Source organism: Mauremys mutica, chromosome 1, assembly GCF_020497125.1.
Source record: "Mauremys mutica isolate MM-2020 ecotype Southern chromosome 1, ASM2049712v1, whole genome shotgun sequence".
NCBI classification, from domain to species: Eukaryota; Metazoa; Chordata; order Testudines; family Geoemydidae; genus Mauremys; species Mauremys mutica.
The window spans coordinates 137,242,179-137,256,438 of record NC_059072.1 but is presented as its reverse complement, the minus strand read 5'-3'; the positions used below and the strand labels follow the sequence as shown (position 1 = coordinate 137,256,438).

Here is a 14,260-nt window from a genome sequence, read left to right as displayed (position 1 = left end):
GGAATCCCAGAGCCGACTTCAGCATGGAGTTAGCCAGCAGTTCGCTCTGCTGCCCAGGATGGGAATGATAAGACCAGGAAGCCATGTTCGGTTGGGTTTCTGTGGCACAGAGCTGCAGAGATCACCTCCCTCCGAGTGTCACGCAGTACTGTGCAGGGGCTGGTCCCAAGAGCTGGGCCTATGGAAGTTGCTCAGAAGGCTGCTTGGCCTTTCAAAAAACCCTGATAATAAACCAAGATGGCTCCTTTGTGTAGTCAAGTGCTTCTCTCTTGTGTATTTATTTACCTTGTTTGCATATTCAATTGTGCCTCATTTGCATATGTAAATATATGCCGGTCAGTGTGCAAATTAGCCTCGCCCCCCACCCCTGAAATACCGTGCATCATTTGTGAGCAAGATGGCATCGGATTGGACACATGGAGTCAAAGGGCTTCGCACTGGAACTGCACTGCAAGCTGGTGACATAGCCTGTCAGGAGTGAAGGGATGCAGTCAACGGAGATCAGCCTGCAAGCGAGAGAAGTCCCTTGCACTGTGGTGTGGCCCACGATGCTTTGTGTCAAAGAGAGAGGAGAGAGGGTGTGGCCTCATGAGTTTATTTAGGTGCATGCTTTCTTAATAAAAACAAAAAGTGAATGTTTATGGTTTAACCCTTTTGGTGCTGGTGTTGAGTTATTTTTCAGTGGCTGCTGGTCAGGTGAAACACACGATTTATCAACTGTATTGTTAGAGTTTGGCTTCTACCTGCATAGCCTGGAGAGAGAGGAGGAGCTGCCTGCACCAAAGTGAGATATGAAATCAAGACCTGTAGGGAAGACAGCCCTAGCAGCTAGTGAAAGAGCAGCACTGTTGAACCTTTACACTTCATTTAGGTCAGTCAATCTCAGCCTGTTCATTCTATCCATTGCATAGTGCACAGAAGAAAGGCAGCATGGAACTACCCCAAATGTAATGGGAAATGTTTGTGTTTTTAATTATCTGCCTGTCACTGCAGTGCATTACTTTGCATTTATTAACACTGAATTTCATTCTGCCCTTTTGTTGCCCAGTCACCCAGTTTTATGAGATCCCTTTGCAGTCAGCTTTGGAATTAACTGGCTTGAGTGATTTTTGTAGTGCCTGCTAACCTTGCCATCATACTGTTTACTCCTTTTTCTAGATCATTTATCAATATGTTGATGAGAACTGGTCCCACCAGAGATGCTGGGGGGACCCCACTATTACCTCTCTCCGCTGTGAAAACTGATCATTTATTCCTTACACTGTTTCCTGTCTTTTAACCAGTTACTGATCCATGAGAGGACCTTTCCTCTTATCCCAGGACTACTTACTTTGCTTAAGAGACTTTGGTGTGGGACTTTATCAAAGGCTTTCTGAGAGCCCAAGTAAATTATAGGCACTGGATCACCCTTGTCCATGTGCTTGTTGACCCCTTCCAAGAATTCTAGTAGATCGATGAGGCAGGATTTCTCTTTTCCCCCACATATCATGTTCATCTCTGTGTTTGGTAATTCTGTTCTTTACTATAGTTTCAACCAGTTTGCCTGGTACTGAAGTTAGGCTTACCAGCCTGTAGTGTTCAGGATCACCTCTTATGCCAGTTCTTTAAAAGGACTTCACATTAGATTTCCTCCAGTCATCTGGTACAGAGGCTGATTTAAGCAATAGGTTACATACCACAGTTAGTAGTTAAACTGTGGTGCCCAAAACTGAACACAGTACTCCACTTGAGACCTTACTAGGGCTGAGTAGAATGGGACAGTTACGTCCTGTGTCTTAAATACAGCACTCATGTTAATACACGCTAGAACATTAGCCTTCACATTGTTGGCTCATATGCAATTTGTGATCCACTATAACTCCAGATCCTTTTCTACAGTACTACCATGTAGCCAGTTATTCCCATGCTGTTAATACACACTAGATAAGACCAGGAAGCCATGATTTCCAAATTCTAGATTTGGAATACTCTAAGCATTTGTTGCAGCATTTATTTACACTCGGAGACGTGGAAGTCATGGTAATGTCCATGCATATAGATAGCGCTCCCTTGCTTTAAAACTTTTCCATATGCATCTTTTACTTTGCACGTGTAGTCGAATTCTAGATTTGGAATACTCTAAGCATTGGGGAAGTTTATATCTGATCAGAACGGTGGCTTTGGCCCATCTCTATTTTGCACTGAAGGAAACAACAGGCTGTTTGTGTACATGAGTATTTATAGCACTGTGTGTTTTTGTGTGGCCACTTCCTTCCACATCTCTCAGGGCTTGGCTACACTTACAAATTTGCAGCGCTGCAGCAGAGTGTGAAAACACACCCTCTCCAGCGCTGCAAATTGCGGCGCTGCAAAGCGCCAGTGTGGTCAAAGCCCCAGCGCTGGAAGCGCGGCTCCCAGCGCTGTCCGTTATTCCCCACAGGGAGGTGGAGTACGGACAGCGCTGGGAGAGCTCTCTCCCAGCGCTGGCGCTTTGACTACACTTAGCGCTTCAAAGCGCTGCCGCGGCAGCGCTATCGCGGCAGCGCTTTGAAGTGCTAAGTGTAGCCACAGCCTTAGTCCTTTCTCCTGTCTACTAGAAGCATACTGTTTGAATTCAGGCACACCACCTTCCAAACCATCTCACTTCTGAAATTTTACAGAAGGGGTGACTCAGCTCCAGCCTGCTCAGGGTTACCTGCTGGATGGCAGTCGCTGCGCTGATTACTTGGGTATCCAGCAGCTTTAGAAGCAGTGGGGACATCTCCATTGTAAAAGTAGAATGAATTATATTGTAAAAATAAGAATGAATTAAAGAAATGTTGTATGTACCTTTAAGCAGAAATAAGAAATGTTAAAATACAGGTGCCAGGAAAAAAAAACAATAGGCATAAACAATGGTGCTAATGGCGAAACATTAACGGAAGATTGGTAATAGTTAGTAAGGAAATAAGATATGCATGCCTAGCCCAGGTAAACTTATCTGATTCTGCTTCCTTTGTTATCTTATTAAGTTCTCACCCTTTTATCTGTATAAATAAGATAGTTTGTGTCTTGCATGGTGCTCACATTATCTGGGTGTTATTAGCATAGCGCTGTGCTAATAAAACAGAGTGGTCTGACAAACTGTGAGTCCTGAGTCTAACTTTGACACCATAATTGGTGGAATCTACCTCAATTGCCTCATCACTGTATCTCAAGCTGTAATATCAAGGGGACCTTCTAAAGCCATAAAGGAGGGTCCTATTTCTAATGAACCCATGTCCACAGCATGAGGTTTGTTTTTCAGAAAATTGCCCCTTATGCCCCTGTGCAGTGATGTATTAGCTGCGATGTAGAAACTCTCCTTGAGCTGCCATGAAAATAAGAGAAGTGGCCCTTTGGGGACAGGAATAGTAGGGAGGAAGGCCATGGTTAACTGAAACTGAAAGACCCTAGGAAACTGGCCTGAAAGGCAGCTTCCAATGCTGATGAGCAGGTAGGGGATGTCTGCTACAATGCACTGTTGTGAGGAAAACTAGAATTCCCAGAGGACACTCCTGCTGGGCACTGCTGTGAAAAAAGTTCAGGGTCCCAGCTGAAGCAGAGTTAAGGGTGGAGAAAGGTATAATGACAAATTCCAAGGAGAAATGTCGAAGTAACTTCTCCCTGTAATTTAGCAGGTACAGATGATACATGCTCAATAAATGTAGAACATAGATATTCTGCAACCACATTCTTATTTAGTAATGTCAAAGGAGTAACTACATAATCCACCACACATCATCAAACTCATTGTTCTGGCTCTGCTGACCTAAAGCAAAAAGTCACTGCCATGGAAGGTGCAAACTTCCCTCCTTGCTCTGGCAGTGCTGTCTGGAAGTCCCATTTTAGAGGGTGTTGCTGCTGATATCTCTGTCTGCTGCAGTCTTGGTCCTGTCCCGTGAGTAGGAAGTGGAGCGTGTAATTTCCTCGCTGAAGACGCCCTCCAAGATGCCCTGCACTGATTGGCGTGCCTTCTGCCTGAAGTCCCGCCCCACAAATACATAGAGCAAAGGGTTGATGCAGTTGTTTGCATAGGCCAGTGCTGTAGAGAGGTGGTCCCACAGTGTCACTGCCTCCCTAAATCCAGTGCCTGGCATAGCTAGGAGAGACAGTGCCCCAACTGCATGGAATGGAGCCCAACAGACAAAGAAGGCAACCACTACAACCAGGATCACTCGCAGGGTCTTACCACGGGGTTTGGTAAATTGGGCTCTACGCATCTTGATGACTATAAGGATGTAGCAAACTGCCATTATGCTAAAGGGAAGGAGGAAGCCAAAGACAATCCTGGTAATACTGATGGTCAGTAGGGTGGTTGGCCGACTGATGTTGAAGTAATCATTCAAGTTTCCGAATAAGATAGTATCATTGTAAAAGGTGCCAGGATTATCAGTGCTGGACAAACCACCAGAATATTCATCTTGGGATATGCCAGAGCTCATGGCTGAATCATTCCCATTATGCATATAATCCCCATAATCCCTATTATCTCCAAACTGATAACAGCACACAGTTTTGCCAGATTCAGCTTTGATGGTCTCACGGTAGAGGAATGCAGGACAACACATAATGAAGGCCAAGAGCCAGATACAACTGCACATTACTGTTGCAAGCCTCACGTTACGGTGGTTTTGACACCAAACTGGCTTCATCACCATCAGGCACCGGTCAATGCTGATGGCAGTGAGGAGGAAGACGCTGGCAAACATGTTGAGGATGATGGCTGATGGGATAACCTTGCAGAGGAAGTGGCCATATGGCCAGTACTCATGGAGGATCAGGTGAATGATGGAGAATGGCAGAGACATGCAGCACAGGAAGTCGGCGATGGCAAGGTGCAGGAACCACACAGTGTTCACGGTCCGCTTCATTTTCAGGCCAGCCACCCAGATCACCAAGCCATTGCCCAGGAGGCCCAGGATAAAGGTGAGAATGAAGATAATTAAGGAACCAATGATTTCTGGTGCATACTGTAGTGTGGCACCATCACTTGGCATGTATGTGCTGTTACTCCGCGGGAGCAGAGACATAGTCTTTAGATACTGGTGGGAAAAAAATAGAAGATCATTTGCTATGAACACCATTAACACACCCCACTGCCAGCTGTATGTGCCCAACCCCAAGATTACACTTTCTGTATGTATCCAAACATCCTTGTGTGGGTTGTCAGCAGTCGGGATTGAACCTAGAAGCTATAAATATGAAAGCACAAGTCCCCACTACTGCCTGAGCAGGAAGACCTGGCTGTACTAGTGCAAAGACTGTTGCAAAATCCTACATCTCTATGTGGTCTAGCCACTAGAAGTGGTCATAGTACCACGGTGTAAGGGTGGGTGCACTTAGCTTCCCCTATGTCCAAAATTGCCTTTAATACCAGCACTATCCTTAGTAGAGATTATCCTTTATTTACACTCTCCATTACCCTAATTCCAGCTGTCCCTCCTCATCTCCTTTTAACTCTCTATAAAATATATATAATTCTCTCTTTTACTGGAAAAACTCAATCTTAGTTCCTCTTTCCTTTCAAATAGAAGTGGTTTCCTCTCTCTTGAGTGGTGAGGTTTATGCCTTGAAAGCAATTTTTGTATTCCCATGAGCCTCTGATTTGCAACTGTTTCCATGATGTAACAACTAGAACCGTGGAGTCAGCAATTCCATACAGAAGAGAACGTTGTCAGCAAAAGTCTTGTGTAAATCTTCCTTACTCCCTGCTTTCCTAGCCAATGCAGCTTAATCCTGAGTATTCCCCAAGCCCCAGTATTCCAAGGAAGGAGAAAGACAGGATGAAGAGTAAGAAATAGATGGCTAGAAAAAGAGAGATAAAGAAAGAGAGTTATTGAGAGAAGAGGAGAAATTGGAATATGGAGTAATAACAGTACTTAATAGATCTCAGAGACCTCTACATACATCAGAAAATGTCATTAGATAGCACTTAGTCCTGCCATGAGTGCAGGGGACTGGACTAGATGACTTCTTGAGGTCCCTTCCAATCCTATGATTCTGTGATTATCTCCAGATGAAGAAAGAGGCACGGAGAGATTAAAGTACAGTTTTACTCTGAATAGTGGCAATGTAAAAACAACACCTCTCCCTCAACCCTTGAATGTGTTCAGAACCAGATTTACTCACTTGCATGACTAAAATAGTTTTGACTGCTTTTCACTCGTGTTCCTCCAGCAGAGCCAAGATAGCTCAGAGAGGGAGCTTCATTCTATTTCTTCCTGTGCATTAACAGAATTGTTCACAAGTTCCAGGCAGTTAGACGGATGCCAGACCCATAAAGAGAATCAGGTTGCAGAAGTATCACTGAGGGCATGATCGGAAGATAGTGAAGTTGCACAGGGGTCACCAAGGGTCTAATTCAGCATGCAATATCATCATTATTGCTGGTAAAGCATGAGAAGGAGAGAACCCAGCATGATTCTATTAGTACAATCATTACAAATTTCTGTTACACTAGCAACTAGGCTCCAATCAGGCAATGAACACATATAATAAAAATCAAACAGGCCCTGCCCCAAAGAGTTTACAGTCTGTAATATTCAATGGGACAAAAGATGGATGAAACACAAAGGAGGGGAGGACAAGGTAAACAATGAAATGATGATTAACATAAACAGCAGTCTTACCACATTAGCCGCCTACCCGATGTCAAGAGATCTTTAGGCTTCACAGCAGAGGTGAGTTTTAAGAAGGGATGCTATGGATTGTGATGGGGGAGCTGCTCCCAAGGTAAGGGGCAGCATTGCTGAAAGCAAGAAGGTGCTTGAGGAAAATGGCCAATAAAGGCTTGGTAAGGGAGGACTAAGCTGCCTTCAAAGTAAAGACTGGCAGTTTGTGTTTGATACAGTGAAGAAGGGAGAGCAGTGGAGGGAAACAAAAGGGTGGTGGGTATTGTGCTCAGAGAGACTACTCAGGAAGTGTAGCATTTTGAATCGATTTGAGGTGTGTATTTCAAGATCCCAGAACAAGGCCAGGTCTAAACTACAGACCTATATCTGTATAACTGCATCGCTCAGGTGTGTGAAAAATCCATGCAGGCAGGAATGACATTGACCTAGTCATAGACTCAGAATATCAAGGTTGGAAGGGATCTCAGGAGGTCATCTAGTCCAACCCCCTGCTCAAAGCAGGCCCAATCCCCAGAAAGATTTTTACTACAGTTCCCTAGATGGCCCCCTCAAGGAATTGAACTTGCAATGCTGGGTTTAACAGGTCAGTGTTCAAACCACTGAGCTATCCCTCCCCTAAATGGGGTATGCTACATATAAGGGCTACATAGATAGGAAAGCTTCTCCCACCAACATATCTGCTGCCTCATGAGGAGATGGATTAACTATGCAGGGGGAGAAGCTCTCCCGTTGGCATAGGAGCATCCTCAATAAGCACTGCAGTGGCGCAGCTGCACTGGTGCTACTGCGGCCCTGTGGCACTGTACGTGAAGAGAAGCCCCAAGTTTGTTGGGCTGGGAGTTAGAGCAAAAGGACATTATTTTACTTGTCACCTGAGTGGATTTGATACATACATATATAAGTCCTTGAGAGAGACGGTCAATGTGGGACTCACAATGCCACTTTTCAGAGCAGAAATACACTTTAAATGACATTCCCAGGTCCCTCATGGAGTCAATGACACAGATGGACTAGAACCCAGGTCTCACTATTCCTCATCGAGTTGTAATAAATCCCAGCTCTGCAGGCAGGAAGCAAAGTTACTGTATAAACCACACCAGGGCTGCCCAAAGGGGGGGAAGTGAGGCAATTTGCCCCGGGCCTCTCAGGGGCCCCGTGAGCCCTGGCCCGGCGGCAGTCCTGATCTTCGGTGGCATTTCGGCGGTGGGGGCCCTTCAGTGCTGCCAAAGACGCGGAGTCACTGAAGCCCCCCCACCACCACCGAAATGCCACCAAAGACCCGGACCATCACCAGGTAAGTACAAGCGCCACAGCTCCCCCGCTTTGCCCCAGACCCCCTGAATCCTCTGGGCAGCCCTGAATCACACACCCCTTGGAGGGCTGAGGCTAAACGCCTGCTCCTTCAACTCCAAATCACAGACCATTATTATTCCAGCTAAAGATCACCCCTGTCCTGTTTATTGAACTAGCGAGTGCCTTATCCTTCCTGAGGGGGTGCTGCTATGGAGTAATCCCCCTTCACTGATACACACCACAGAGCCAAAAGAGAACGCTGGCCTGGCCACTGCACCAAGCTGCCTCTCAGAATATATACAATGGATAGGCAAAAGAAGATGCTTTATACAAACTGAAATCAATCCTGCTCCAAGACAGGGAGCTGGATGAATCCATCTAGAGAGTCCTGTCACACTCTCCCACCCAATGTTTTCCAGATCCCTAAAAGAGAATGGCATGGAGGAAGTAAAAAATGACTACAAAGAGAGGGAGAAACACTTTAAGAGTGACAGATGGAGGGAAAGAGCAATATGGAGAAATTGCAGAACAGAAAGACAGAATGCTGTCTGTCTTCTGTACATACCCCGGTACAGCAGACTCCTCAATTCACTGGCGAGCAAGAACCACTCTGATCATAGCTCTTGTCTTAAGCACTGGCTCTGGAGTCACCAGAGAACAACTTATATGGTCATTTTAGGAATTGACTTTTTTTTTATGCCCGTTATCTTAAAATTCTTTGCACCCAAGAGGAAGGGCAAGAATGTGTCACTTCCATAATCAGATAACATGAGCTGCAAAACATCTGGCCTGATGCTGCTGAGATAATGCAGCAGTGGCATGTGGTCAAGTATGGTGCTTACAACAAGAAGGAATGGAAGAGTAAGCAGACCTAGAAGTTGTTAGGGAGCATAGATATGCGTATAGGAAATCAAAGTTTTCATAAGAAAATTTGACTCACTGCATGACATTAAAAAGCCGTAGATTTTGTCCCTTGTCTCTTGCCATGATAACACAGATCATGCTCCATCTAGTTCCGCATTCCATAGCCTGCTGGACCACATCACATTGCTGGTCTATTTTGTCTGGTGTAGCAGATCACAACATTGATCCATCTGGTCATGAATCTTGTATACTGCATCCATCTAATCTTATATTTTAACTCTTGTTAACCTGGTCCATCTAATATGGAATACTATGTTCAACAGAGGCCAGTGCCAGATGCCTCAAAAAGAAGACATAAAATCCTATAATGCACCTCACTGCAAGGAAATTTCTTCCCAACCACCAACTGATGATAAGATTTCACTCTGAAGCATGAGGACTATTAGCATCAGCCATTTTTACCGTAGGTAGCATCAGTGAAAATACTACAGCTTTCTGATTCATATAGGTGTCAAATCTTGTTACTTTTATTCTGCTTTTTACCTCAATGAAAGAGGAAAGAAAAGTATAATGAGCTTTACGAAGCTCTGTACCCTTTCCCCAGCAGAAGTGGAAGGAAATGAATTTGCATCTCTTTTCAGTGATGTTGTTTTCTGTTCTGAAGCAATCAGAGGAAATAGATTTGAACACTTCATTTTCTTACATGTTAGGGGGCCAGTCATGAAGAAGCAAGGGGGCTGCAGGGCAGGACTGAGGGGCATTGGCAGAGCTGTGTGGGGAGCCCAGGACTGGAATAGCAGGGGGGTTGCAGGGAAGAACTGAGGAGCATTAGCTAAGCCCTGACTGAGGGCGGGGCTGTGGAAGAGCAGAATTGTATTATGGGAGGCAGCTGTTAGTCACATTGTATGGAGGTGTTGGGGTGATTTTTGTAGCAGAGACTGGTGTGGCAGGAATGGTTTGGATGACGCTCTGTGAGGAGCCGACAAGGGCAGCGTGGAGAGATCACTGTGGCAGCAGCTTGATTTTGACCCAATTTGGGACATGTCTAGGAAGGCGGCAATGGGACAAAATTCTCCACTTTAACCCAGTAGAATAACAACATTGTTTTGGTACCGTGGCTGAGCTGTAACGCATTGTCAAGGCCTGTCCATTGAACACCTCCTGATTCTCCCTGGCGTGTGTCAGTCAGTCTGTTCTGCGGCTGAGCTGCGAAGCCCAGTCAGTGCCAAGCGAGCTGGGTGAGGGGATCACTCATGGTTCTTTTCCCTTTCCTTTGGCAGTGAACTCTTATGGTCAGCCTCAGCCTCCCCATCTCTTCTCTGGGCCATCTCCTATGTACCAGATTTCCACCCAGGACAATCCAGGGTATAATCGCCCAGGTAAGGGGTGAAATGATGATGTGTAATATGATGCTCACCCCAGATGTCTCAGCTGTCCAGCAGCACATGCTGGCAGGCCCTTTCCTCTCTTCTATCAGAGAGCTGGAGTAGGGCTGAGGGAGCCTAGACTGCAGAAGGTCCTCCAGCAGGACACTGGCACAGCACTGGTGAGAACAAGTTCTGTTGCCTGACTCCTCTCACCTCCTCATCTCGTTCCCATTCACACCCCTTTCCCATAGCTGGGTGCTCACTGGGCACTGCTGTGAGGGAGCTCATGTTGACAGACTCCTTAGGCCTTAGTTAGATGCTGAACATTGTTGAGGGCAGCTCATGGGGACGCTCCCATTGCTGTAATTACTCTTAGACCACCTGACCCCCTACTCCCAATCTGAACACTGATAGGACACTGCCTCAGGGTGGCAACGTATGCTGACTGAGGAGAAATGTGTCCCAGCAGGTCATTGCTGTGGGGAAGTTCACACCACCTGAGTCCTTCCCCTTTTATTGTTCCCAAGAACCAAGTAGGACAGAGCTTGACTTCTCCTTTAACCATCTATTTCCCCTTCTCTCCCTCTTCCCCCTCCACTCAGCTCACCATCTGGTACCCCGGCCTCCAGTCCCTCCTCAAGGCACCAGTGAGGAAATCCCTGATGATTTCGACTGGGACTCAATCACCTAGCGTGTTACAGGCTCGAGAGCCCGTCCCTTGTGAGGTACTTGGGAGGGAAGGGGGGCATGGGGTGAAAGGTCGCAGGTCCAGCTGCCCATGCCTCCCTGCCTTGCCTGTATGTAGATATATATTCTCTCTCTGGCACAGAGAAGACACCACAAGATGCTGCCAAAGATAATCCTTCCTTGCGTGCTGTTTTACCTTCTTTTTTCTTTTGTTGATTATTAATTATTATTATTATTATTATCAGTAATCGAGAATGGCCCTCCCCCCACTGGCCTTGGACACATCAGATTGGCTCTCCCACATTGTGTGGTTCCCTGCCTGGAGCGGAGGGTGGAGAGATGGCTGACAAGACCTTGGAAGGCCGAAACCTCAAAAGTATCTTTCTCTGCCTCCCACCTTTCATGGATAACAATCCCTCTTTGTCAGTGAATCTATTGTATTGGCTACCGGAGTGAGAGAGCCTAGTGGACCCTGGGAGCCTGTAATTATGTTGTTTCATAAACGTTGTAAAGGTCAGGGGCTCAAAGGGACATTGGAGGGGTGATTTTAGCTTCGTGATCATTCTCACATAGGGTGACCAGATGTCCCAATTTTATAGGGACAGTCCTGATTTTTGGATCTTTTTCTTATACAGGCTCCTATTACCCCCCACCCCCTGTTCCGATTTTTCACACTTGCTGTCTGGTCACCCTATTCTCACACCAGCAAGGGACGGCAAGAGGAGGAGGGAAGACCCTGAAGATAAAGAAAACAGAATCTCTGCTGGGGTTGAGATACAGCTGGGATTTGGGCTGAGCTGGGAGAGGGAGGCTCTGAGTGCAGAAAAAGGAGAATTTCAAGCACAGATGCATTTGGGAGTCAGAGAACACTGCCATTTGTGAGGAGATCAGAGGGAACCTGACCTGTTTTCTGTGCTGACTTTTTCAGTCTCTGGGATTGTGAAGCCCACCGGTCAAGTAGGGGAAGCTCAGCAGGTGTATTTTTCACCAGCATTGTGGGGATTGGGTACAGCACATCAAATAGCATTCCCCGGGGCTTTTAATGTCACCATTTCTCCCCCCCACCCCATCATCTTCCCTAAAAATATGCAGTGATGTTTTTATTTGTATCTCCAAAGAAGACACATGCACATTAGGAAGCACTCCTCCTATCCCCTCAGTTCTTGTTCAGTTAGTTATTCCCCCCATTAATTTCTTTGGAGACTGTCCTTGCCTGTGATTGTGAAGCCCACCGGTCAAGTAGGGGAAGTAGGGGAGTCTTGTCTGCATTAATACCCGGTTGGTGGTTCCCATTTGAGGAGCAAACCAAGGATGGAAAAAAGAAGCCACTGCTCAGAGTTGAGGGAGATTTGGGGACTTCTGGGTTAGAGATTAGAGCCCACCTTGCCTCGCCCCCAGTTGAAGAGGTGTGAGGCTTCACAGTTGTTATGTTTCAGAAGCATAGATGACAGGACAGGAGGTGTGGGTCAGATATTTAAACTGCACAGCCAAAGGGAGGAATGGGGAGGATGGGTCAGACCCCCTCACAGGTCAGCTGGAGAGAGAGGGTGAAGAGTTGGCACATCCCAAAATCCAGACTCTGTGTGAGCACTTGCAAAGCAGGAAGAAGAGCTGTTGAAGCAGGAATGAGTATTGAGGTGCCCTTTCCCCAGCTGTGTCCCCTGGCTGTCCCCCTGTTTCTAGCGTGGCTCTGTTCTGTCAAACCTCTTGTTTCCTCTTTCTGTTTTGTAACCTCCTAGCCCCTGTTTATTGGTTAGGGGAACCAAGTTTGAAGCAAACCATTATGGGGACTCAACATGCCAAGGTTGGGGAGATAATTTAGCATTGTTTTAGAATTTGCTGTTGAGATAAACCAATTGATTCTTTGTTGGGAAGATGGACAGTCTTGGATTTGAGGGACGGTGGGGGGTACTGTTTTTTGTTGTTGTCATCATTGAGCATTCTCAAGGGGAGTGGGGAATTCCAGAGCCGACTTCAGCATGGAGTTACCCAGGAATTCTGTCTGCTGCCCAGGATGGGAATGATAAGACCAGAAAGCCATGTTCGGTTGGGTTTCTGTGGCAAAGAGCTGCAGAGATTGCCTCCCTCTGGGTGCCACTCAGTACTTTGTAGGGGATGTTCCCAAGAGCCAGGCCTGTGGAAGTTGTTCAGAAGGCCCCCTGGCCTTTCAGAGAACTCTGAAAACAAACCGAGATGGCTCCTTTGCATAGTCAAGTGTTCCTCACTTGCATATTCATTTGGCTTGTTTGCATATTTAGTTGGCCCTCATTTGCATATTGTAGTATGACATGCAGTGGTTAGTCACATTATATGGAGGTATTGGGGTGGGTTTTTTAGCAGAGATTTGTGTGGCAGGAATGGTTTGGATTTGTTGTTCATTTTGGGGTGCATCGTCTTCATCATAGGGACAGGTGGCAAGGAGGGGAAGTGGGCCATTTCCCCTCAGGTACTTTGTGATTGGTCAGTGTTGCCAAATCTTACAATTTTTATCATGAGTCTTGTGGTACTTGGTGTTTTTCTTAACGACTCAGCTTCTAGATTAATGTGATTACAGTAGAATTCCAGCTTTAATTTAAAACAACTGTTTCTAGCCCTTGCGGTTACAGAGAAAAGCTTGGAAACAGGAAGCCAGTGCATGCTAACAGTACAGAAACCAGCAGACAAAGAATCCCATAAGGATAATTTTAAAATAGAAAAATCTCCTGATTTCTGGGGCCTGACTCGATTTTTGGAACGCTTGGGTCAGCAGTGGCTGTGCTGCGCTCTTCTTGTCTGTATGTCCATGGTTAAGCAGCGCTCATATTAGCCCTTCCCTGGGCCCTGGGGCAAGGAGCGGCCGATGCCCTATGGGAGCCAGCTGCCCATGCCATGTTAGGGCACTGGCAGCTCAGACTCCCTCCTGAACCACCACAGCCTCGAAACATGCCCCTATGCTGCCCTGCACCCCAAACCAGATCCCCCTATGCTGCCCTGTATCCCTAATCTATCAACACACCCCACCGCAACACCTGCCCCCTTAAATCTCACAGGGCCCTTTAGCCCCGCCCCCTTGGCCAGCACAAGCCACCGCCATCACACTTGGGAGGCCCCTCTGTGGAACCACAGGGCCACGGCCTGTTCTGCCAGGAACCAAGATGGCCTCCTGTGGTTGCTTCACGCTGCCCGTTTCCAAAATGGAGGCTGAAGACGAAAGGCCGAGAAGGTGGCAGGATTAAGGATGGCGACCGCCATAGCTTCATCAGCCCGCTTCCACCATGGCCACGCAAAGCGGCGACAAAGCTGCCAGGATCCAAAATGGCGCCCGTCACGGCTTGACACGACCGACTGGCAATATGGCTGCCCTCTGCCAGTGTGAAGCTGCCAGATTCCAAAATGGCTCCCGCCACAACTTCAACGGGCCTGATTCCAACATGGCCG

The 14,260-nt window shown here is 46.8% G+C and overlaps 1 protein-coding gene across 1 annotated transcript; it reads right to left on the bottom strand.

The window, feature by feature from the left end:
- Window positions 1-3,788: 3,788 nt before the first annotated feature.
- On the bottom strand, window positions 3,789-10,810 carry LOC123353955 (C3a anaphylatoxin chemotactic receptor-like). Its single transcript, XM_044995506.1, has 2 exons — window positions 10,764-10,810; window positions 3,789-5,042 (listed from the first exon to the last, which is right to left on the bottom strand). Exons 1-2 carry the CDS (start codon window positions 10,764-10,766, stop codon window positions 3,846-3,848), a joined length of 1,200 nt encoding a protein of 399 aa, XP_044851441.1. The 5' UTR covers window positions 10,767-10,810; the 3' UTR covers window positions 3,789-3,845.
- Between the last annotated feature and the right edge of the window lie 3,450 nt (window positions 10,811-14,260).